This window comes from Ursus maritimus, unplaced genomic scaffold, assembly GCF_017311325.1.
Source record: "Ursus maritimus isolate PB19 unplaced genomic scaffold, ASM1731132v1 scaffold_18, whole genome shotgun sequence".
NCBI classification, from domain to species: domain Eukaryota; kingdom Metazoa; phylum Chordata; class Mammalia; order Carnivora; family Ursidae; genus Ursus; species Ursus maritimus.
In genome coordinates this window covers 39,308,137-39,333,545 of record NW_024424230.1, presented here as the reverse complement: position 1 = coordinate 39,333,545, position 25,409 = coordinate 39,308,137, and the positions used below count along the sequence as shown (strand labels likewise).

General features: G+C 44.2%; 1 protein-coding gene across 1 annotated transcript in view; it reads right to left on the bottom strand.

Annotated features, from left to right (window-relative positions):
- B4GALT6 (beta-1,4-galactosyltransferase 6) overlaps positions 1-25,409 on the bottom strand; it is a 67,960-nt gene that overhangs the window by 19,450 nt on the left and 23,101 nt on the right. The window contains exons 3-4 of the mRNA XM_008690958.2: positions 20,141-20,254; positions 2,750-2,874 (exon numbers count right to left, since the gene is read on the bottom strand). Of these exons, the coding sequence (XP_008689180.1) occupies positions 2,750-2,874; positions 20,141-20,254 (239 nt within the window). The remainder of the gene's footprint in view (positions 1-2,749; positions 2,875-20,140; positions 20,255-25,409) is intronic.

Below are 25,409 nucleotides of genomic sequence, written 5' to 3'. Positions count from 1 at the left end.
CTTGCTTATTTTCTCTTATATTCACCATGAAGAGATTAGCAAGAAAAATGTTTTCTACATACATTTCCCACCAAGTATTTGTCCTACTTCCAAACTTCAAGCACACCAGCAGCTACGGTGTCCCTAAACGACCAGCTTCACGCTTGCCTCCAGCAAGGGCACACTGGTCTCTGCCACTGACGAAGACGGAACACAGGAGAAGCCGCTGTGCTCTCATTCTCCTGCAGTGTTTCTGGGTTCATCTCCCTCTGCCTCCCCATTTCCAGTATCTACAGGAGCTTCTCAAACAGGAGGCACTTGATAAAAACGGCAGGTTCTTGTCCCTTTCCAGCAACAGAATCAGAATGTCTGAGCATTACGTTCAAGAATCGTCATTTTTACTAAACACCCTGGTAGTTCTGAACAGGTGGCTAAGACTCGTCTCTGAGCCATCTGGGATGAGAAATGGAACCCTATGCCTCTGAGCAGATAATGTGCAGTGGGCAGCTGCCTGGTTCTTTAAGCCCTTAGGTTTTAGGCAGAAGCAGTTCAGACCTCCCCCTGACCCCTGAATGGAAAGGCAATGCCACAGGTGAACACTTTACTTTTAATGTTTGGAAAAGCATCACCATCTTCCCCTTCAAGTCTCCTTATAGAAATAAGCTTGCCTCCCTCCATAAGGCCTCCAGTGTGTGCTGACTTTTCCACTTGAACCTCTAGTGTTCAAAAATACCTGAGAATTGCTGAAATCATCAGATTTAGAAGATCTCAGTTCCAATTAATTGGCCATCAATGAACTTAATTGGTATTTTTTTTTAAAAAAAGAACATCAAATATGAAGAATCAAGTTGGTAGCACATGTGTAACATAAATCTAGTAATTTTTTCTCTCCTTCTCCCTCAGCTCTGTTCCAAGATTGGAATGGGACATTAGGAGAACGTAAACAAGTCCGGGGCAGGGAGAGGAGGGGGAGAGTCCTTACTCAATTAAATACGGCAAGTTCAAGTCACCTCTGAATGATGTCCAAATTTCCTCTCCTACCTTTAGCTGCATAGCTCAGAACTAGAAACTGTATTCTGAGAAGGGTTTGCGTCAAGTTGAAATAAGAGCAGCATTACCATACGGTTCCTAAATAAAATAAGCTTATTTTTAGATCCCTGAATTAGCTTGCTCCTAGGAACTGCACTTCCAATATTGTCACCTAGTCATTCGCGTGGAGTTCACAGTCTACTAAAATCTTTAAACAGGAACTACTTCTGTGTGTGATATACCTTTCTCCCAGAAAATGAGAAGAAGAAAACCATAAAATTTAAAATCCAGTGTCTGATATAGACCAATGACGAAAGAACAAGAATACTTAATTTTTTCAATCCCAGATTATTTCACTATACCACACCGTGTACATTGGAGCAGTATGCAGTACCCACATCAACAGACCTTGCCACCCCACAGCCATTGTGATTAATTGTGCTTTTTTCTCTCATTAGTATTCAATATACACACTCATCACCCAAGTAAGAAAAATCATTTATTTGCCCAGGACATTTTTAAAAAGTAGAATTGTGTGAATTCGGCCCTATTTTATCTACAAGTATTAGAAAAATCAATCATGAAATATGAAGATTCACTTATTAACAGAATCTGACCAGACAACTGTAAAATGAATGATTTGCCAAAATTTGTACTGGAATCCATTTAAGCAGCTTTACAATGTGTTTGAAGCACAAAAACCCAAACATTTATTTAATAATTTGTCATGAGGCATTTATTTATCTCGTAACCGCCATTCAACAAAACTGGGTTTAGTGCTTATCTTAGACAAGATAAATGTCCTGCCTTACGGATGCAGATATAAATAACACACTTCCCCAAACACAAAGAGTTCAAGGCCAATTAAGTCCGAGGGCTTTTATCTGTATTCTAGTCCTCAGCAGTGATTTTGTGTATGAAAAGACAAATACTTTAGAAAATACTAATATTGAAAAGAGGAACTGAAAACTCTTCCCAAATGAAGGCTATATCACAATCCTTAAGGACACACATTTGATTTAATCATACGTGGTTTTCACTTGAATTATGTGAATACTCAAACGTAACCACCGTACGGGAATGTGCACTCACTAGCCACTTTCACAGTACTGTGAGCAACTGTGATTTCAATTTATTTTAAGCAGCGGAGGCAGACCCGTTCCCTTATAGTTTTTCAAACACAACATTAACTAGAACTCTGACGTGTCAAAAAGATAAAAAGCTTGTGCTCTGCCTTCTGAATGAAATAGGGGTGAAGAACCCAAAGTTTTCCTTTTTGTGTCCCCCCGGGACCTCGGAGCCGCCTCGTTAGGATTCTGGGACTGTGAGGACCCCAGCGTGAGCCCAGCTGGAAGTCGCAGTTCCAGGATTTGGTGCGGCTGTGCCTGCAGGTGACAGTAATCATTCGGGACAGCAGCAGAAGGCAGAGAAGGAAACGGGGAAAACAGGAAAAAAAATCTGTTTTCCAAGCCAATCTCCAACAAGGTACTTATGAGCAGGGTCTCCGAGGGACAACACAGGAGCACAGAGTTTGTAAACACACGGGTACGCTTGGAGTCGTCACGTGTAACACTACTAAACCATCCTTGGACTGTGAATACCTACACGTTAAAGACAAAAATTCTGAAGTCTTAAATTTTCAGAGACAAATAAATTTCACTATATCTTCTGAACCAAGCACACTTTTCCTCCCTCAGACGCACAGGAACAATTACATTACTTACGAAAAAATTCACCTCACCTTCCATCTGGGTTTACAGTCTTTAGGCCTCCAGTGACCTCCTGGCTCAATATCTAAATCCTTGGAGAAGAGCTGATGAATTTCATCAAAACTGACTTCACTTACATTGACATTGAGGAATCCCCCTAGAAGGTCAAACACGTGAAGAACGGTTTTAATATGAAGCAAGACAAACAACAGTCAGTTGGGCGATGGCGTAACTTAGTTACCAGGACAGTACGGTTTATTCCTGTTATCACCACATAACTGTTAGTATCACCCCCTTTCAGGTTTGGTCTGGATGATACATCATACGATCACGCCACTACCTTTGGTAAATCAGCCAAAGATAAATCAGATTGTTTAAACTTTTTGCTCTGAGGACTACAGTGAATATTTTATTATTCTTTGGGAAACTTTTGCATGTCATTACAAATTAGCTTATTATTGTAATTTTAGAACTTATTCAAGTCTTTTAAATTCAACGTGATCCACACAGGCAGCATGAGAGCACAGTACGTGAGAGGTAACGAAGCAGTTAGACCGGCAGGGAGCCGCCGAATCCTACCTTCTGTGCACTAGGGACACTACTGAACTTCTCGGTGCTTCAGCCTCCTTCTCTGTAAAAGCAGATGGTGAGACCTGCCTCCCAGTGTGGCTGCATCCACTGGATAAAATAGTGCGTGTGAACGGCCAGGCACAGCCATCAGCCACAAAGGTACACGCTCAATATACGTTGGCTAGTATCACTCTCCCCTACTGTACTCCCATTTCTTCAGAGAATTTGCAAACACAACTCAGTAAATTCATATTTTCGCACCTACCCAGTATCCACCTGATACGTAAAACCGGAAAACTTTAGGCTTTTAAGATATTCCTGGCCTAGTAGGCATTCACTCTCTGAATTAACAAATATATTTCTGGAGGTGTTTCTACTAGCAGCTTCTCTGCCGCGTGCCACTAAAACAGGAATGACTCTTGGATGGAAAGCCATTCCCATTAACTCCATCAAAAACAGAACTAAGAACTTACAGAACTAAGTTCTGTCTCCCTCTTCGTCTCATGAACTATGCACCAACAAATGAGGTTTCCCACTTCGTCCTCTGAGCCTGAGTGGCCCTGATTCCCCATATAAAATCCTCAGCTCCTCCTGGAGAGAGCCCTTTCCCTTTCTCCTGTGGTTCTATATTCTAAGGCTTCACAGCTGCCTCTCTTCCCATCCCTCCCTTCTTCCTAAGTAGGCAGGAATACCAGCAGCTTCCACTAAGCACTGAGGCATGCCAGAGAGAAGTATTTTAAAATACAAATGTCCACATTTCAAAGGGTAAGCTGAGGAAAAAATGTGCAACCTTCTCATGTCTGCCAGCTCTCCGGACAATGTTTGTGGTCTTTTATAACCAAATACTCGGCCTTCCACGTGACAAGATTCACCTAAAGGAAAGAATAACCTGCGAACGTGCAGAGAAGGGCAGGTCACGACATGAGACTGATTAGCCTAAGTACAGACTCCGCTGACCAAAACAGAATCTACCACCGTAATCAAATAAAATTCACACAAATAAATCTGACGCATTTAATGGTATGCGTGACTGCAAAAATGATAGTCATTTTAGGCTGAATTACAGGCAGTTCAGAGAAGTCACTGAAGCTGGGATTCTCTATGTGCTTGTTGACACCGATTTCTTTGCCCATTTTCCAGCTTGACAGGACCTGATACAGTGGCGATCGCCATTATGGTCAACAGCTCTCTCCAGCCTCATTTAGTTTAGTTCTCATCTCAAACACACAGGCGCTGGCAAATCTGGAGGCAAGCCTTCTCTCTCTCTTCGGTGGGCAGGGCCTCCAGTGGCCACTGCTTCCTCCAACGCCCGAGGTACCCAGAGTTCACCTCCCTTCCAACTGCCCCACCACGCACATTCCTCAGAGTCCCGCAGCAGCCCTCCCATGGGCTTATTGCTCTTTCCTCTGAAATCGCATCTCTTACTGGCTGAAGGCCAAAGACGACCCAGTGACATGACGTTGTCGTGCCAGGGGTCACAGCAACATTACTATGGGAGTGGGGGAAGGAGACAGGCCTCCAAGATAAGACTGCCACCACTGGGAACACTGACAGTGTGATCAGAGAGACAGCAGGAAGAGGAAACACGAATTCAGTGGGGTGGCGTGGAGTGTGATGAGACAAACAACTCTGTTTTTTGGAGTGCTGCCTGGGCATTTCCAAGTATGATAACCCTGCTCACACCCCAATCCGGACACTTAGATAAGGACCTGAGTTTAGGATTTCCGCCATAAGTTCCTGTTTTGCTTTTGCCAGGGCACCTTTTAAAATAACCACGTAGAATGAAGCCCACAAAAAACTTAAGCGACCTCTGCCCCAACCACTCTATTTAAGTGATAGGTGCTGGCTCCCCTGCTCTGTCTCCTGCTTACTCCACCTGAACAGAGAGCTGCCCCTCCCCCAGCTCACTGCGTCCCCTTGCTTCTGGGATCTGTAAGTCATTAAATCTTGTGACACTACTTCCTTTGTGGGGCTGTCCTGAAACTGAAACTTCCATCAAAACGACCCCATGGGTTTGGGTTTCACATCCCCAAAGTGGGAGCTCAGATGCTGAGGGAGCTACCTGCCAACCCCACGTGGGTCTTCTTAATACACCAGCTCCTGCTTCTCAACACAACCGGCAATGAGGATGGGGTTGTGGGTGCGGTCTGTATCCCCATACAAAGCCCTGGAGCTACAAATGGCTTACTAACTGCCTCTCAAGACTGCTCCGTCTCCCTGGGAAGGAGCCCCAGCTTGCTGGCAGTCTGTGGCATTGCTGGGCACCGCTGTCTACTGTGGCGGCCAGGTGTTGCCACAAATCCCCACCCTGAATTGTCACTGTTGTAAAAGTCACACTCCCCTGCAGAGACGACCCCCAGCAGGCCCCAGTCTGAGGTATGTGTGTTTCCCACAAGTCTCTAAACAAGTCCCTGCTACGTATCAGGTCTGGAGGTAACTGGTAATACTCGTATGCATAAGTCCCAGCAGTGGGTCCAGGTGAGCTAACCACGAACACCAGGGCTCTGCCTCCTTTCCCCAGGCAGGCACAGGGGATGCGGCTATCAGATCCTAGGAGCAAGGAGAGTTCCCCTAGATTAGTGCCACAAGGGGAGGCTGGCTGCTGGGCCTACGGTGGTAGTGGGTGGGACTGGGGTGCTGAGCTTCGAAAGCCTGCCCTGACACACGACAGGGGCAGCTCTGCCCGGGGTATCATGGTGCTGCCGGGCCAGCACCCACGATGCTGCCACATTCCTTGCTACTGTTGCAAATGATCCCCCAGCCCCACAGGATATCAGGAGTCCCACCCCTGGCGTGGTGTAGAGCAAAACAAATTCTCACTAAAAGCAGGGTCCCTGAACACAGGATAGCAGCTCCTCCTGAGTTCCCAGAGGAGGCTGAAAAACCCCCAGACCCTTGTAGGACCCCTGCTCAAATGGCCGGGGCTGTACTGAGCAGTGTGGCCTATCACCATGCCTCATCGTGGCTGCTACATTCCTGAGGCTTGCGACACATGTCGCACTGGTGGAGGTGAACCCCGACCACTTGGAGGGTTGGTTGGGACAGCCTGGAACAGGAGGTGGCAGTATATGAGTTAGGGAAGTGGCAACCTCCATCCCAGGTTACTACCCATACAACCAAAACATCCAACCGCCAGTGTGAAAAGAAAGACACAAGTAACTACACAGGATAGAAATGTCAAGGTTTTCTAGAAAAATCTGCCTATGGGGAGGAGGAGAAGAGTGCTAATTGGCTCTTACAGGTCTCTGGAACTGGCTCCAAGCTCTTGGTTACAGCAGTTGAGATGCCTGCCCTAGCCAGATTGGCCAAAGACCCCAAAATTCATAATTTGTACAAAAAAAAAAAAAATTTTTAAAAAAAAAAAAAAAAAAAAAAAAACCCACGCAAGGTACTAAAGGCCTATTTTATTAGAAACACCTTAGAGGAGACTCCGGACTTATCACCACAGCAACAGCACTCCCAAGTGAACTGAGCTACCAAGGCAGGAGATGAAGACAAAAAAGGGAAGAGACTCTCAGGAAGAGACCTCCCCAACAAGTCTCCGGAGTCCGCAGGGGTAAGGACAAGGCGGCTCCGCTTCTCCTAACGAGGGTCCGTACGGCTGGGCCCCAGGCCCATCCATCCATCTCAGTTACAACAGGTCAGGTTCACTGTGAGTGGACAAGCCTGGGTGAAGCATGCCTCCTCCTCTGTAAAACTGGGATGGATCAATACGTATAACATCTTGCTGAACATCTTGCTTCTGCAGATTCCCCCCCCCCCCCCCGCACCCGACCACTTCCAACCCAGAAGGTGTCCTTGGGGCCAGAATCTAAGGAGTTCTTTTTTTTTCTTTAAAGATCTATTTATTTCTTTCTGAGAGAGAGTAAGAGTGGGAGGAGGGGCAGAGGGAGAGAAAGAAGGGAAGCAGACTCCCTGTGGAGCAGGGAGCCCAACTCACTGGATCCCATGACCTCACTGGATCCCCATGACCCTGAGATCATGACCTGGGCCAAAATCAAGAGTCGGAGGCTTAACCGACTGAGCCACCCATGCCCCTCTAAAGGAGTTCTTCTTAAAGCTCCCCTCCCCGCCTCAATTATAAGGCCATATTGTTACAAATCACTATAGCGTTAGATGCAGCATAATGGGCATTAGACGACATCAATGCTGTAGCTAGACATGAAAGAGATAATTTTCCTGAAGGCTAGATCTTATTTGCCAGTAAAGGCAAACGGCCCCTCTGCTCCTCCAGCTAGTGACCCAACAGAGGGCCCTAGGAGATATAGGGCTTCCAGGCCCCTTATCAGTCTCCCTGGAGGACTGGCTCCTGGACTCAGCTCCCTCCCACATACAATGACCAACAGGCCCCTCTGTATGGGCAGCTCTGGAAATCAGGGGTCTCTAATCCGAGACAGCTCAGACGCAAGTCAGAAGCCTTTGTTCAGGCGCTATGGGCTCCTCAAAAGACTCCCAGCCCACCACGAGGGCAAACAGAATGTCCCAGCCCTGGCAGCAGGATCTGAGGTCCCATACTCTGACCTCCAAGAGTGGACCCAGCAGTTCCCCAGAGCTTGCCTCTCCTCTGGGGGACAATCACCCATACAGCTCTCTAATTATCCACTAGGACACACATAATACATAGTCCTTCCATTCAAGCCTTCCAACAGTCTTCATATTTTTATACAATAGGCAGAAATCAGAGCTCGTTTTGGGGGTCACTATAATTGCTAGGCATGTTACCAGGCTCAAAAAAGGCTGTTTCCCCAGTTAGTGGCCTACCAAGCTGATTTACTGACCCTGTCCCCATTTGACCAGCAGAAAGGCCCCCAAGTGTCCCTATGGCTTGCCTGGCCTCTTTCTACTGCTCAACTGCTCTCACGCAGGACACTTTGCAGAGCACTACGTGATACTTGGCAGGAGGCCCCCAGTGCCCTTTACAATCTTCCATCCGCCCAGGCACCGACACCAACACCACATGGATGAGTGTGATCTCCACCCCGTCCCAAGGAGAACCACCCCCATGGTCTTGGGCCTTCAGGCCCAACCACCCAGGAGGAACCTCCAACTGATTTTGGCTTCCCTGATTAAGCAGTCGGGGTGCACTGTGGGTGCAGTGCGCTGGGGCCGTCACACATACGTGGCTCTCTGCACGTGCACTTCTTCGCTCAGCCTCCAACGCGTCTGCCTCCGTGCCATCCCCCAAGAGTCCTGTCTAGTCACACCAACGTACTTTAGGCTCGCTGGAGCTTCCCTTAGAAATCACTGAACACAATGCCGCACATGCATCTCTCTGCCCCTCACGTCAAAACCATGCAGAATTCAACCCCGTTATATTGTGCCGAGCTCTGCGGCTATCCCTCACTGGAGCTGGGCTAGGTGCCACCGCACCGGGCACACAACAAATTATTAAGACAAACACCAACCTGTCAGCTGCCCTGCTGAACACACGGGGCTTCGACATCAAAGACTAACCCTGATACAAACACCTGATTCTCTAGCACAGACAGTTCTGGATAACCATGCCATTTTAGGTTACCTACTGGCCAGGGAAGGAGCTCTATGTGCTGGGAAGGGCCCCACCTGCTCCATGTGTATTAATAATTCTGGAAAACTTCAGACAAATTTACAAGGCATGGCCCAACAGGTACAAGTATTCCATAATCTCATCCAAGTGTTTCATCAGATACCTACTTTAACCTCATCCAGGGGCTTTGGCTTATTTTCGTGGCTGGACCCGAACAAACAGGGAGGGCAGTTACGGACAGCATTTCAAACTGTTGTTTGTCTATTGATATTATTGATGGCCATTTTTGCTTTGCTCAAGTGTTTTATGCACTGGGTGACCAAAAACCCTGCCAGTGTCCAACATCTCCACTGTCCAAATAGTGCCTATGATCTCTAAAGATTAATGCCTAGGCATCACGGGGTCAATGTGGTGAGAAAAACAACTATTGTTCTTCTGAAAAAACAATTTTGTTTTTCTGAATTGTTGCCTGGGCATTTCAAAGTATGATAACCCTGCTCACACCCCAATTCGGACACTTAGATAAGGACCTGAGTTTAGGATTTCCGCCATAAGTTCCTGCTTTGCTTCTGCTAGGGCACCTTTTAAAATAACCATGTAGAATGAAGACCACAAAAAAGTTAAGTGACCTCTGCCCCAACCACTCTATTTAAGTGATTAGGTGCTGGCTCCCCTGCTCGGTCTCCTGCTCACTCCACGTGGAACAGAGTGCTGCCCTTCTCCCAGCTCACTGCGCCCCCTTGCTTCTGGGATCTGTAAGTTATTAAATCTACTTCCTTTGTGGGGCTGTCCTGAAACCGAAACTTTCGTCAAAACAACCCCATGGGTTTGGGTTTCACATCCCCAAAGTGGGAGCTCAGATGCTCAGGGAGCTACCTGCCAACCCCATGTAGGTGGCTTGTGCCCCATTCAGCAGGTCATAATCTGGGTCTTCTTAATACACCAGCTCCTGCTTCTCAACACATGGTCTTGGGGAAAAGACCCCATGCACAGGAAGTGACGGGAAAGGGGCATATGGCCTGGAAGAGGCACTGAGCAGAGGAACTACTGCTGATGTGGTTTCCAAACAAACCTCTCAAGGTGAGCCTGTGGTCAGGGAGGACTTGGGGTCCTCCTACCACTGCACACACTGAAACTACTTTCACCTCCTTTACATACTGGATGTCCCCTTCAGGTTCCACTCAAAGAAGCATTCCTGTGCTGTGAAACCAGGAGAGGACACATCTCTCTTTACTTGTAGAGAAGTAAGCAGTCAGCCAGCCTAGCCCCCTTTATTTCATTTGTTGAGATTTCTAGGGCAACTGGAGAGGAAGGACCCACTGAGCTTCACAGAGAACCCCCAATCTTCACTCCGCACCTGTGCTAATCTGAGCTCTTCCAATGACACATGTGCTCGTTCCCCAATTAGAAATTAAAAGGTTAAGGGGCGCCTGGGTGGCTCAGTTGTTAAGCGTCTGCCTTCAGCTCAGGGCGTGATCCCGGCATTCTGGGATGGAGCCCCACATCAGGTTCCTCCGCTGGGAGCCTGCCTCTTCCTCTCCCACTCCCCCTGCTTGTGTTCCCTCTCTCACTGGCTGTCTCTCTCTGTCAAATAAATAAATAAAATCTTTTTTAAAAAAAGGAGAGAAATTAAAAGGTCGAAAAATAAATATATTTGCTGAAAACAGTGTATCTAGCAGTGCTATCAGCACGTAAATAACATAATTTATCAAGTCTTGATTTTTCACTGTTTGGAAGGCAGAAATGGGGTTAGAAAGGAAAGAGCAGGGCCCTAACTGGGGTCAAGTGGAAGCATGAAAGTCAACTGTAAGCTACCCATTAGTCCTGGCAACAAAGCCTGCATGCCAAACTATTTCTTTTATGTATGAGAAAAACTTAGTTGCACCATTGGTTATATACGACATTTACTATAATTTCTTAATGATGAATTATGCAATAATGCCACACAGTTTGGAAACCTAAATGGCTCTGGGGTCCATCAGGTACATACAGGACCAAACCACAGGCTCATGGTAGTATGCATTTGAGGTATCATATGACATGACTTAGGATATTACTTTTTCTACTAAAATACAATTTAATCTTAAAAGAATAGTCAATACATATGAATTACTTATATTTACATTTTTTCTTACATTTCAAGTAAAATTTAAGGCATATATTATCTCTAGCCAGAGAGTTGTTTTCCCTATAAATCAACAGCTTTCTGTGACTCCTTCACTGGGCTTAGGACCTATTATCTATTTTTTGGCATCTAAAGCCTAACTCTGGATACCCTGGCTTTTTATCACCACTTTGCCCTCAAATGTGCACAGTCGAACGATCTGATGACAGTGTTGAGAAAGACCTGAATTTCCTAAAGAAATATCCCATTGGGTGAATTCCACTCCGAAGTCAAATTTTTATTGTTATGATAAGAGAGCACATGCTCTCCCCCACCCTCTGGACAGCTGCCTGAGCACAGCTTGAGGCTATTCGCTTACAGCCATCTTGTCCCCAGTCACCCACTGCCCCCTTTGAAGCCAACACTAGAAACTGCCTATTCCCAATGGGGAATTACTTAGGCTTTTCAACTTCTGGAATTTTTTTTAAAAAGATTTTATTTATTTATCTATTGGAGAGACAGAGAGAGAGAAGCAGACTCCCCACTGAGCAGGAAGCCTGACATGGGGCTCGATCCCGGGACCCAGAGACCATGATCTGAGCCAAAGGCAGATGCTTAACCAACTGAGCCACCCAGGCACCCCAACTTTTGGAATTTTATGTCTGTTTACACAAGTAATTTCTTACTCAACTACTGAAGTAACCAAATCTAAGAATTCTTTTTTTTTAAGATTTTATTTATTTATTTAGAGAGTGTGCAAGCAGGGAGGGGGCGGAAGGAGAGGGAGAGAGAGACTCTCAAGCAGACGCCTCACTGAGCATGGAGCCCGACGTGGGGCTCAATCTCACGACCCTGAGATCATGACCTGAAACCAAGTGTCAGACACTTAATGCCATCCAGGCGCCCCCCAAATCTAAGTATTTTAAACACAGAGTGGTTTTTAGCCACGCATGACCAATGCCTGCACACTGGAGGGATGAATGAAAAAACGAACGAACGAATGAATGAATGGGTAGGAAGGGCAAAGCTGGCCACGTCCAAATTCTGTCTTACCTCTCTTTCTTCTGCTTCCTTTCTACCTGTGTCTCCACCCGCTGGCTCCATCAGGAGCTAAAATACATCTATAAGACATTTGTGTAAAAGGTGTCCCACATGTAGATGACCCAAAATAACAGCCCCCAGCCAGCCCAAGTTTTCATCCCCTAATCCTGCCCATAACACACAGTTCTTAACACCCAATTTTCTCCTTTGCTTATGGTTTTCTCCTGCTTTAATCTGAATGACTAACTGAAACCTGCAGGTAACAGTCTTTGCTTTTTGTCCCTACCTTTGCCTTCTAACCCACCCAATGAGCCTTTGTTCCAGCCCCCAAGGTCTCACAGCCTTTAGCACATTTTTCCGCACGGTTTTCCTAGTCCCCGACTGTTGAGAAGCTGAAGACCTCCTCTAGAGTCACAGTCCACAACTATTACTTATTTCCTCAACTCTGACACATGCACTCGTTTAATGTTTCAGCACACTGACACAGGGCATACCCCACAATGGGTGCATTTAGTGTACTGCTTCTTCCTGTTCCCAAAAAGCCATCATGTAATTAATGGTGTGTCTTGTCAAGAAAATATATGCGAAGGAAGGAAGGAAGGAAGGAAGGAAGGAAGGAAGGAAGGAGGGAAGGAAGGGAGGGAGGAAGGAAGGAAAGCAAAGAAAAAAAAGAAAAGAAAAAAGAAAATACAGTATGTCATATACTCCTCCTGTGATTTCAAATGTGTTTTCTGGAACCATTTCATTGTCAAGAAATTTCCAAATGCCGCACCTCAGTGTTTTTTCTAGAAAATCACCTCACTAATCATCTTAAATGAACAAGTGTTCTTCCTTCCAAACTGTGCTAAGTGCTCACTTTCCTAAGTCTACAGTCTTGGAGCCAGGGATAAAGAAGGTGTTCCACAGACTTACACCTACACTTTACAAAAAAAATGTTTACTTCCACCCCCTTTGAAGTTTATGATTGTTAATCATACCACCTTCGAATATCCAGACCTGTTTACTGACAGGGAGGTACTCACCCCTCCCTGTCCATCATCCTTACAAACCCAGATCTGTATTCACCCCCTCAGCATCACTGTCACCCAGAACGACTGGCAGTGTCAGAGTTGAAAGCCAGTCAGCTCTGGCTTCAAGTTCTCTCTGCCAAATTCTTACTTTTTCCCATCTATCTGGTCTTCTAATAAAGCAGCTCACTAAATTTGGTGGTATGGCTAAGAATCAGCAGGCATGGCTGTTTAGAATGACGGTGACTGGCCCCATTCTCAAAACTCCTCTGTCAGTAGATAACCCTGGATCGTGTTTGCTTCATGTGAACACATTTCAAGTGCTTGAACTGCCCACCACTGAGTCCTGCCTTCCAGAGGAAGACGCTAGAACCCACTCTTCCATCCTCTCTAGCCGATAGGAGCAGTCACGTGACCACATACACCAGCAGAACAGGAGAGAACACCACGAGGACAGGGGCACTTTACAAAACTACCTTTTGGTAAAACCAGTTGGCAGAAGCTTCCAGCTTTAGGGGCACTTCTGGTCTCCAGACCCGAGCACCATGGTGGAAACTGTGACTCTGCTGAGTGAAAGCAAGAGATGCTTCGGGGGAGTCTGGGCCTCATCGCGGCCGTGCAGCCTCTCATCCTCTCTGTGGCCAGCCAGGCTTTCCGAGGACTGCCCAGTATCCTTTCACAGATACCCCTTCCCCTCAAACCAAGCCAGATTGTATTCTGGGGTTTGCAACCAGGAAACCTGACCTTCCCCGTCGATCTGAGGTTCGGCTGAGAGGCTTACACTTCTAACCAGTATCCCAAGCTCATTCTGGCACGGATGATCCCTGGGCACACTTAGAGAAACACAGCTCCGTGAGTTCTACCCAATCACAGCCCCTCGTAACAGGCTGAATGTCTGTGTTCTCTGAAATTCCTATGTTGAAATCCTAACCCTCAATATGGTGGTATTGGGAGGTGGGGCCTTTGGAAGGTGATTAGGTCATGAGGACAAAGCCTTCATAAACAGGATTAGGAGCCTTATAAAAGATATCCGAGAGATCCCTCGCCCTTTCCACCTCATGGGGACACAGTGAGAAGATGGCCATCTGTGACCCAAGAATCAGGCCCTCACCAGGCACTGAATCTGCTGCAGCTCTTTAATCTTAACACTTCCGGCCTTCCTGATGATGAAATAAATACTTAATGTTTAAGTCATTCAGTCTATGGTATTTTTGTTTTAGCAGCCCAAATGGACTAAGCCACACCTATTCGCTCACAAATATTCTTCCTTCCCCTCCCTTGCTGACCTGACACGCCTCAGCAATAACTGTCCATGCCTGAATCCTCTACCCAATAACACCAGTAAGAAAAGCACATAAGCACACACACTAACCTCATCCTAAGTGATAGTACCCAATACATTGCCTTGAACACGGTAAGCTCTCAACAAAGCAAGCATCACAATATCTGTGCATTTTGACCCCCCAGGGTAGGCGGGCTCTCTCAGCTAACCACTTAGTCACCTTTCATTTGTGATTAGGTGACTCCGCTATGACAACTTTTTAAATATTTTCTTCTCCCTTTCATGCTGCTCAGTCCTTCTTGGTCAACCTCTCATATGTATGTGGCCTCCCACTTTACTAGGAACACAGAAGCAACAGGCATGAACCCCCTTAACTTTCTCCACCTCATCGCCAAATGAACTGTACTCCTGCCTCAGGGGAGAAGCGGTTCCTACTTTCCAAGGCTAATTCCTTGACCTGAGCAGATTTCTGTTTCCTGTACATTTCTCCAGAATCTGGCTCCGTGGATACTTCCCTTCTCCTCCTTTATACTCCCCATCTCTTATCTCTCTGTAATGCCTAAAACTCGCTCAAGTCCACATCTTCCCAAAGAGTTCTTCCCTTGCCCTCACCTCCACCCGATACTTTACCCCCTTCTGCTTCCCTTTCCCACCAAACTTTTTTTTTTTTTTAATGAACTAGTTTTCACACACCTCTGGGTCACTTCTCCAGACAGTATATGTTGCCTCTTAGCCCACCCCTCTACTGAGACTGTGCTTGCTGTCGCCCTCCCCCCCTTCTTCATGCCAAATTCAAGGGCTTTTCACAGGTCGTCCTTCCACCTGCTTTGAGGTATGTCACAAGACAGAACACTCTCTCCTTGAAACACTCTTCTCATTAGCCTCTGGGACACTGTCCTCTGACTCCTCTCGGCCCATGACTGTGTGCCTTCTTCTACAGATGCCCCCTCACCCCCTGCCCCCACAAGTGCTGGTGCTCTCCAGGGACCCACCCTTAGTATCCTGTCTCACTTCCTCTATTTCCAGCCTGGATCTCGCTGATGAAATTCAGACCCCACATCAACTCTCCTGAGCTTTAAAAAGAAGGGGCCCAATGCTAACTTCCTCATTAACTTCCCATTTCCCAAATGTGATGTTTATCCTGCATTACTTGTTTCAGTGACCAGTCACCAAGCCAGAAACCTTCCCATGAGCCCTGATCTCTTAGTTGGTCACCACATCCGGCCAATGGCACCCCTGGTGCTTCTCTTTGGTGCCCTGTCCTCTCTCCAATGCCACGGTTTCAGCACTTGCTCTCATCATTCCTCTTGGCCCCCTCAGAAAGCTCCTCACTGGTCTTCCAGAGTCTAGTACTTCCCCATTCTCATCCACTTTTCAGCTCCTCATCAGAATAATCTTTCTGGATACCACCTTAGTCACATTAGTCATCTGCTTAAAGCAGTGGGGTTTTTGTTTTTGTTTTACCCTTTTTTGTCCCCAACCCTTTGAAAACTGTGCACCCTCACCCTACAGATATGCATAGAGGCCATAAATCAACCCTTAGCAAATAGGCTCAGGGGCTCTGCTCCCTCCGAGGCCTATCTCACGGATGCCCAGGGATTCACAGAACCCACATGGCCCTCAAGGCCCCTCACCTCCCTGTCCAGCCTCACCTCCCACACGCCCGACCACACACCTGCCCTAATCACAGCATACGACCCTCTGTTCTCAAAACACAGAGCCCTTCGTGCTCTGACACTGCTACTTCAGCTGCCCACTGAACGATCTTGCAAGACATCCCCTCTCACTGACGTCTCCCTTCTCCTGCTAGAATGAACCACTGACTCCTTTCATCACACAAGAATCCATTCACAGCAGTAAGCATACTGCCTTCCTCTGAGCGTGTTACCTGCTCTGGCTGGTAGACACGGGATCATATTCAGCTTTGTTTCTCCTCTGTCTGTCCCTGTGAACAACCCAGGGCCACCACATGTGGTTTACTCTAAAATGGCTCCCGTCTCTCTTTTTACAAAAACATATGCACAATGGTTTGTCACATTAAACAGTCTTTGAGCTTCTCTGAAGTGTATTTATTTACCTTTTCCCTCTTTGCTGATTTTCATTTGAATTATTTAAACTCATCTCAAAAAGTCCTTATAGCTTTCGTTATGTTCCTAAGTCTAGCAGCTATTGCAATTATCAGGTTTTTAAACCCTAAAGGGAACTATTCCACAACAGTAAGGACAAAATACATGAACATTGCTGCAAATGTATTCTAGTTGAATTAAGAATTAAAAGACAGGAAAATTCCACGTAAGGCTACCTTCATTCTGAAAAGTACACAAATGACATTTTCTAGCTCTACTTTACTCAGAAAAATCAAAACATCCACCCTAAGCACTTATTATTTTTAACCTCTAGATAAAGTGAAATTTCTACTTTGTTAGCATGGAGAGTCTCACATAAATTTTAAAAAGCTGAAAGTGGATTAAGCCCTCTGGAAAATCTATAAATACTAACACTGACAAAGAAGTCATTCATAGTGTATAAATAACACACATTAAAATAGGTTTTAGAGTGTAACTGATTGAATGTAAAACATTGCTGAAATCCATGAAATCAATTTTATCTGAATTCCAACTGGAAAAGTTCCAACTTTATCTTTATGGCAATGCAGTGTTGCTAGCCCCATTGTTACACTAGAGAAAAATTTTTTAAAAAGTTATAGCTAGATAATCAAACACCAATTTTAAGCCTTAACTTCACTTTTGGTGAATGTAGGAAAATTAAGTATCATCATACTTGCACAGTTTTCATCAAAGGAGAACTTCTTCCTACACAGACTTCCTTTAACTATTATTTAGGGAGGTATTGTATTCAGTTATTTTGTATGATATTATAAGATTTTATACTTAGGTATTTTAGTATGCTGTTCTCTATGACAGATGGAAAATAATCCTGTTAATTAAAAATCAATTTGGGATGTATAGCTAAGTATAGAACCCCTTAACTCCACCCATTTCTCCTGGGTTTCTCATACCCCCTTCGTCATTACAAAGTCTGGCACCCTCAAAGCAGTGAGAAAGAAAGGGAATATCAAACTAATGTCTATCAAGCTTCAAGCACTACACTTCTTTGTAGCCTTGCAACACTGTGAAATTGATATTACACTCCCATATTTTACAGATAGGTAAAGTGAGGCTCCCCTTTGCAGAGGTCACATGACTAAGTGAAGGGGCTCTCCTGGATGGTCCATGCAAGGCCCTCTTGCAAGAAGTCTCATTACACTGGCTGTACCCATAGCCCCTTTCTAAGTAGTTATGGGTATGTGGCTGATTTTCTAACTGGACATGGGGTTGCTGATGGACCCAAAGCCAGCAGCCCATGCGGACGCCTTCTGTGAAAAGGTGGCTTGCCAAACCAATGTGATCCTCTCTTGTGAAAACACAAGACTGACGGAAGCAGTGATAAGGAACAGTAGCACCAGGACATTCAGAGAAAAGGCGGCGCCTAGCAGCCCTGACACAATCCCGCAAGCCCTAGGACAGGAGCAATAACAAGTTATGGGCCTGGAGGAGGACAGGGCTAGTAGGAAGGCCTGGCAGGCAGATGCTTTTAAACAGAGTTTAACTAGTACCCATAAAGCAGTAATTAAGAAAATGGCAACTACACCAAGAACAGAAAGATTTCCTAAAACTATAAATCCTTGAATATGCAAATTATGAAAATGAAATTATTGTAATCAATATTTCAACAGAACATTACTTAGTGGTTTCGGTACTACACAGACAAACATTCATTTTTAGAAAACCAAGGCTACAATAACAAAGTCATGACAAATGTAGAGCCACAAAGATCACAGCTTCATTCTCTACTATAAGACAGCAAAGAGAGAGCAAGACTAGAAGCAAGCAGGAATTTTTTGTAAATACTCATGCCCCCTGTCAGGTTAATAAAATCACTTATGGGTTGGGACCAAGAATTATAAGAGTTCCCCAGGCTCAGTATAGCCAGGATCTATTCTAGATTAGTTGGTCTCAAAGTGTGGGCCAAGGATCACTAGCACCTAGGAACTTGCCAGAAATGAAAATTCTCAGACCCTCCTCGAGATCTACAGAGTCTGAAACTCTGACGGTGGAGCCCTACAATCTCTATTTTAAAAGACTATCCAACTGATTCTGATGTACACTCAACTGAAAAAATCCTACAAATATGCCAGGCAAAGGCTAACTTCCTCAATAAAGAATACTCATGTGAAGACATAAAAAACACATTCAGATAGGACTTTAGAACCCAAGGGCAAACAAGCAATTCAAAAGGATGTTTATTTAAATTTTAATTACATAAAAGTCAACATACAAACTTACATATAGAGTCTGCTTAAAATTAGGGGCAAGGGAATAGACAAAGGAAAAAACGCCAAAATGATTAGCCCTGCGGCTTCTGGGTGATTACGGTGGGCTTTCTGATGAGGATGGACTGTCGTCATAATTTTGAAAAAATATATACATTTAAAATTCCCTATCTTGATCTCTATCTCATATTATACACAAAAGTTAAATACAAAACGGTAAAACTGTTAGAAGGAAATAAGAGTATTTGTATGGCCTTCAAGTAATAAGGAAAGCTTTCTTAAGACCAAAAAGCTTTAAATAACATGATTGATATACTTGGAAACATCATAACCTTAAACTTCTATAAAAGATTCCATAAACAAAATGAAAAGACAAGCGAGGGACTCTGAAAAACTATCAAACCACATACAGCAGACAGTAGGTCACCGCTGGAATATATGTAAAGAACTTCCATCAATTAATATGAAAACCTAATTAACCAATATGGAACTGATAAAGCCCACGACTGAGTCACAGGAGAGAAAATTCAAAACCACTCACAAACATATCAAAAGTTACTCAAGGGGCCTGGGTGGCTCAGTCGGTTAAGTGTCTGACTCTTGATTTCGGCTCAGGTTGTGATCTCAGGGTCCTGAACCCCTGTGTCGTATTCGGCTCAGCACTCAGTGGGAAGTCTGCTGGAGATTCTCTCTCCCTCTCCTCTGCCCCTCCCCCTACTTGTGCTCTGCTCTCTCTCTCAAATAAATAAATAAATCTTTAAAAAAAAGTTACTCAAACCCACTAGTAATAAGAAAAGTGAAAATTCCAACAACGGATATCACTTTTTATCTAACAGGTTAGAAAAAATATTTTTATCAGACTAGTAAAAATTTTGCAGTCCATCCCTATCAACATGGTACATTCATGTTTGCTGTTGGGGATATAAACTGACCAGCTGCTTTGGTACAAACCCAAGCAGCCTACACACCAACTCCAGTTTAGGTATGCATGCCCAGCACATAGGCACCACACACAGACACTGTACTACGCTGCTCCCTAGAACATTACTTTGTGAGAGCAAAAAAGTGGAAATAACCTAAATTTCCATCAGCAGAGAAAACGGTAATTGAAATGTGGTATATTTATTCAAGGGTGTACTACACAGTAGCTAAGGAAAATAAATAGATCGATATGCATTGACATGGATAGTTCTTAAAAATTAAGCAAGCAAATTATAGAAAGAATTGTAATTTTAAGACCATTTATATAAATTCTTAAAACTTTTGCATCATTATAATTTTCTATCTAAGCATCTATTTATGTAAGAAATAATTTTAAAATTACCTGTAAGAATACCTATCAAACTCACAATAGGGGTTACTTCTGGGCAAAGGATGAGTTTTTTCTTCAGCTTTTCAATCGCCCTCCCCCTCCAAAAAAAACCGCTTTCTCAAAAAAAGAACAATCAGGTAACATGCTACGTAACATAAACATTACCACCCACAGTCATGATCTGAGTGTGGCGTGCCCAAACCATGTGGTTTTTATTATTTTATTATAACACAAGCAAACAGTTAAGTCAAAACTAGATGACACTTACGCATATAAGGCAGTTTTTCTGGGCACGGTAGATATGGTGAATATGTGAAGTTTTCCGGAAGATATGTTGTTGTTTGAACAAGATAATCACTTGAATTATTGCCTTCGGGATAATCTTGGAGAGAGAGAGAAAAAAGTTACAACCAAAAAACTGCCTTTTGCTTTGCTCCTAGTATGAGATATGTCACTATCACTGTAAGAAGACCTGCTATACGCAATCTGTACTTACGGGCAATTATCTATAAAGAACCAGAGGAAAGCAAATGCAGCCGCCGTGGCTGCTCTCCCGTTCACCCGTCACTGCTACTGGAAAGGACCTCTGAGCGTGACTTCCCAAGGGAACTCGCGGACAAGTCTAGAGAACAGCCTGGCCTCATCCGTGCACACATACAGAGCAGGGTCATCCCCGACCCTATGAGAGCACCTGCTCCCATCCCTCCCCTGGCTGAGCAAGATCAAAAGGGATTGGGGAAGTACACCCGGGAATCCCCTCCGCTAGCAATGGCCAAGGGTATCCTGGGCGACCACAGAGCCACGGCACAATGCTTCTAGTAACCAAGGGGCTGAGGGGTGGGAGTAATGTTTTCTCACCACCCCACACTTAAAAAACTGAGATTTACCCACTCAACTTACTTCTGTAACGCGGTCCATTTTAAATCTTTAAGTTCCCAACTCATAGGCTGCAGTCCCTGGGGAGCCCTGAGCTGTGTATTACATTAGGTCCGTTATCTTTAGATACTGCAAGTTAATACAGCATGGAAGACACTGGTTAGAGCACCACAGTCAAATGTGGAGTTCAACTCCTTGCTCCAACATGCACGAGATTTGTGGTACAGGGCAAGACAATGTGGTTTCTCTTCTCTGCCTACCGCATGTAGTCATTTTCAGATTTCGGAAGAGAAATGCACAAATTGCTTAGAACAATCCCTGGCCCATATACCTATTCAGTGGCTGGAGCTATGAGTGACTGGTACAGAGCCCTGCATGTGACTTAACCCGGGACATTCAGAACTTTAGAAATTCTGAACTTGGAACCAAAGAGGTGATGTTTTAGCCCTTTCTGGAACAAGGTTCTGAGATGCAAGTCTGAGAACCGTGACCTGCCAGTTTCCTCTATGTCAGAGGAAGCCAGTCCAAGAGAATGAGACCAACGTGCAGTAAGAGATAAGACATGGAAACAGCTGATTAAACTAGTGTCTCCTGGATCATAAACCGTGTACCCACAGGAAATGAAGCTCTAGCAGACACTTTAGGAAAATGCAAAGCTATCCTCTCAATCTCCAGTAATCTGCTCTGATGACGGAATTATTCCTATCTGAACTGGTCTGCACGCAGAGAGATAAGAAAGAGGAGAACAGGCATATGACTGGAAAGAGAGGCCTGTCTGGCATGACCAGCAAGCAAAAGGCAAAAGGTAAAAACCACATACCTTACTAATCTGTAAAAGCTAAACCCTCTCCCTAGGGAAGAATGGTAGAATCCTGGCAATTGAACATGAAGTATATGAGAAGAGTCAAAGAACACTAAACACCGACCCTGCACACCTTTTGCCTAACACAGATATTCACTCATCATCAAAATGGACTTGACAGGGGATGCAGCCTGGGCTCCACGATGGACCTTCCAAGCCAAGGCACGCCTGCGGGAAGGGACCCTGCAAAGGATGCTAAGCAGAGGGTAAAGGGTCCCGGTACCAACGAGGACTCAGAAGCTGGAGGAAAAAGTCCAATTCCAAAGGACTGCATGGAAATCCTAGTTATAAACTTGGCAGAGCATGGGGGAGGTTTTTAAGATAAGTGTATGTATTGCCAGGAAACCCCAAGATGATAAGTAGGGCCGAATGATGTACAACCGCTAAGGCCTATTCCAGGAAGTAGGAAAGTGGGAAAGCCCCAGTGCCAGAATGCTCCCGAGAGCTCTCTCCAGAGCAGCCGTGGAAAGCACTTCACAGGAAAATCCTCCGAGCCGAAGGGGAAGGGGTATTCAGTGGACACTAATTGCTTTGTAAGCCCAGGGACACACCAAGAGCATAGAGACCCCTCTAGCAGTCCATACTCTGTATGTCCCCCATATACATTCAAAAGATTTAAAGATACTGAACATAAAATAAATGTAAGTCCATTAAAGTTCTGATTCTTTCCTTTAGATGCTTTTTAAAAATATATCTAGATATAGATCAAATTCCAAGTTATATTCAAAAAATGTTTCCACATTTCCGGGGACTCCTACTATACCAGGCAGCTACTACAGTCCATGCGTTTGCAGGAGCTAAACACAGAAGATAAATAAGGTTGTCCCCGGCCTTTACGTGTTCTGAAGATTCATTTTCTTATAATCCTGAGGCAGATAAATATTAACATTCTCAAAATTCTCAAGTATTTCTTAATGTCAGGTAGTTAACTTTAGATAAGAGTATTTTCTTGTTTTACATAATTAATCTTGCGATTAATGTTTGGGCCCCTTCTCTTAGCCACATGCTATGATTTATAAATCTACATGCAACTCAGAGATATTGTAAGCTCTCTAGACATTTCTGCAAAACAAACTGCTAATGGAAGCTCCCCCTGGGGAGTCTGATGGCAGCAGAAGGCCTAGAGGACTGTTTCACTTTTTATTTTAGTGCTAGAATGACTGAGTCTTTCACAAAAGAATCCATGCATCTCTTTGATCAATTTTTAAAGGACTAAATTGAAAACAAAACAAAACAAAACAAAACTCAAAGACATGGAAGAGCAGTATATTCACTTCCTTCAAATACAAAGTTTTGGGGCTAAACGTGTTATTCTTGGCCAAATAATTACAAATGACCCTAAGGACCAGCTCACTGCCAGACTTACAGAGGGTCTCTGCGCTCCTTGGGTACTATGTCCAGTGGTGCTTATGTCATACCAACGTATTATGTGTAAGTCTATCCACCCACCCCCTGCCACTAGTCTGAATACCTATTTTTTTTTAAATCAAATTGCCTTTGATTTCCAGTATCTAACGAAGTATCTACAACATGGTAAAAACTTACTGTAAATGAACACGTCACAACTGATCTTTCAGCCAACAATAATTTAAGCTTTTGGAGACTACACTATAATAAACCCACAAAATCATTATTCCCACAAAAGTGCTTGGATCCAGCAGGTATAACCACTGCTTTCAAAATCAGGAGTTTTAAAAGGTTACGCATGATAGATGCACTTGAGACGGGATCTACCACAACCGCTTTAAAATGTAGACATTATTTCATCTAATGAATGGATGGATGAAAACACAATGAGTTCTGGCCCCCAGCCTTCTTCCTCTTTTCTAGAGCCACACCTGAAGAAAGGAGAAACAGAGAAGAATGAAAAATGAAAACTGCTGGACAGGTCCCCTCCTCAGCTCTCACTGGACCTTATCACTTATAAGAAAAGAAGAACAGCACCAAATCAGGCTCTCAAGGGCTTTGTTCTTCCTGCAAAAGGCAGCTTAAAGCAGGTACAGAAACTCAGTGAGAATTCTAGTCTGTTTACCACTGGCTTACTGTGTCAGTCTGGCAGTGTCTGAGCATTCAGACCACACAGCCATCAAACGAGGAAGTGTGCTCAGCTATTTCTAACAAACCTACCAGTTCTAACATTGCATGACCCTTATCATCTGCTTTGGTAATTATTCACTGATTACATCGTATTTCCTTAATTTGCCTAACTCCATAGCTACAGGGCAAAGCATCATTTGATTATGGGTATGTGATTTCTTTGCAAAAATATTATACGTAGTATCTATTTACATTTGGTGCTTCAGAAAGTCAGGTACAAGGTTAAAAACCCCTTTTTGAAATCAAATGTATTTAGAAATATCACAACCTATTTGCCATCCAGTGCTAAATTTTAAATGAGTCAGTACATATTAATCAATTCCCCTAGAGTTCAATTAGCTCTTAGTACACCTTATTGGCAGGTGATATCTATATAAGTCTGTGCAGAAATAACCAACTACATTATAAGTAACTGTGTATGCTTCCATCTCTCTCAAAAGCCTAGAGATCCTCATACAAAGAGAGGATGTTCTTCTTAATGCTATGTCTCCAAGTAGCTAGGTAAGAATACTGACTACATGAATTGTTCAGTATACATGAACACAGCAGAGTCTCAGAGTTGCCTACTCAAATTCCATTTTCCCTTTCTCCTAGGTAAGAGAACCCCAATTTCATTCAAAGCACCAATGCACACAGCTCAAAGAGCATAATTTACAGTCCCTACAACAAAGTTCTGGCCAATGCAAAGTAAGCAGAAATACCACGTGAAACTTCTGGGAAGTCTCCTTAAAAGGGTCCCTCTGTTCTTCTTCCCTCTTCCTTTCCTCCTTCTTACTGACCCAAGTACAAATAGGAAGACTGGAGCCCCACAACAACCTTCGAAGACTATAAAACTCCATGACAGAGTAGAAGATAGAAGGCGTGTGGAGACTTTCTCCACGATGGCCCCAGACATCCAACTCCCAGATCTCTTTCATAGAAGAACATAAAGTCCCATGGGCTTAAGCCACTGCAACTGGGTCTCTCTTACAACCAAATCCAATGCCTAGCTGATACAATGATGGACTGTCTCTTGTGAACCGTTTTACCACCAGTAAAGGAACCATGAGAAAAGTTTTCAAAGGTTCATAAAAGTAAGCCAACTCTAATCAAAGTAGGCGGTAGCTGCTTTGTCAGTATTGAAACTATGAGTTGGTAAGTGGAAAAGTGGATTTCCCTTTTTCTTCTCTTCCAGTTGTGGGGTGTGAGGTGAGGGGAGAGTTTGTCTTGACCCAGTAATCAATTCTCCTAATCAAGTTCAACTGAGTTCCCACATAAAACTTATTCATGCCCCAGGAAAGGAACTCAATTATGCACAGATACCCAGCACTCCCTTCTATGAATACAGTCATCCAAGATGCTGAGTATTTCTGTTCAGTTAAGTGAACTTTTAATGAACACTTTCACAATCAACTTATTCAACCGGGACAAGTCCTAAAGAAGCTTTTATAATGTTTAAACTGCTCCTAACATTGACCTACTATTCAGAAGACCAATGAAAACAAGACCAGTTAATGAGATTTTGACAATACTATTAACATATCAGGTACAACAACAGTCTTTCTAAAAGAAATTTCTTTCAACTTAAAAGGGAGAAAACAAGAGTGTTTTGATTTGTGGCATCATAAAACAAATCAGGCAAATGACTAGAATGGATTTTGCAGAAGCACGTGGGAAATTAAATTAAGAATCAATTTGAAGTCTTGAATTTTTAGAAGGGTAA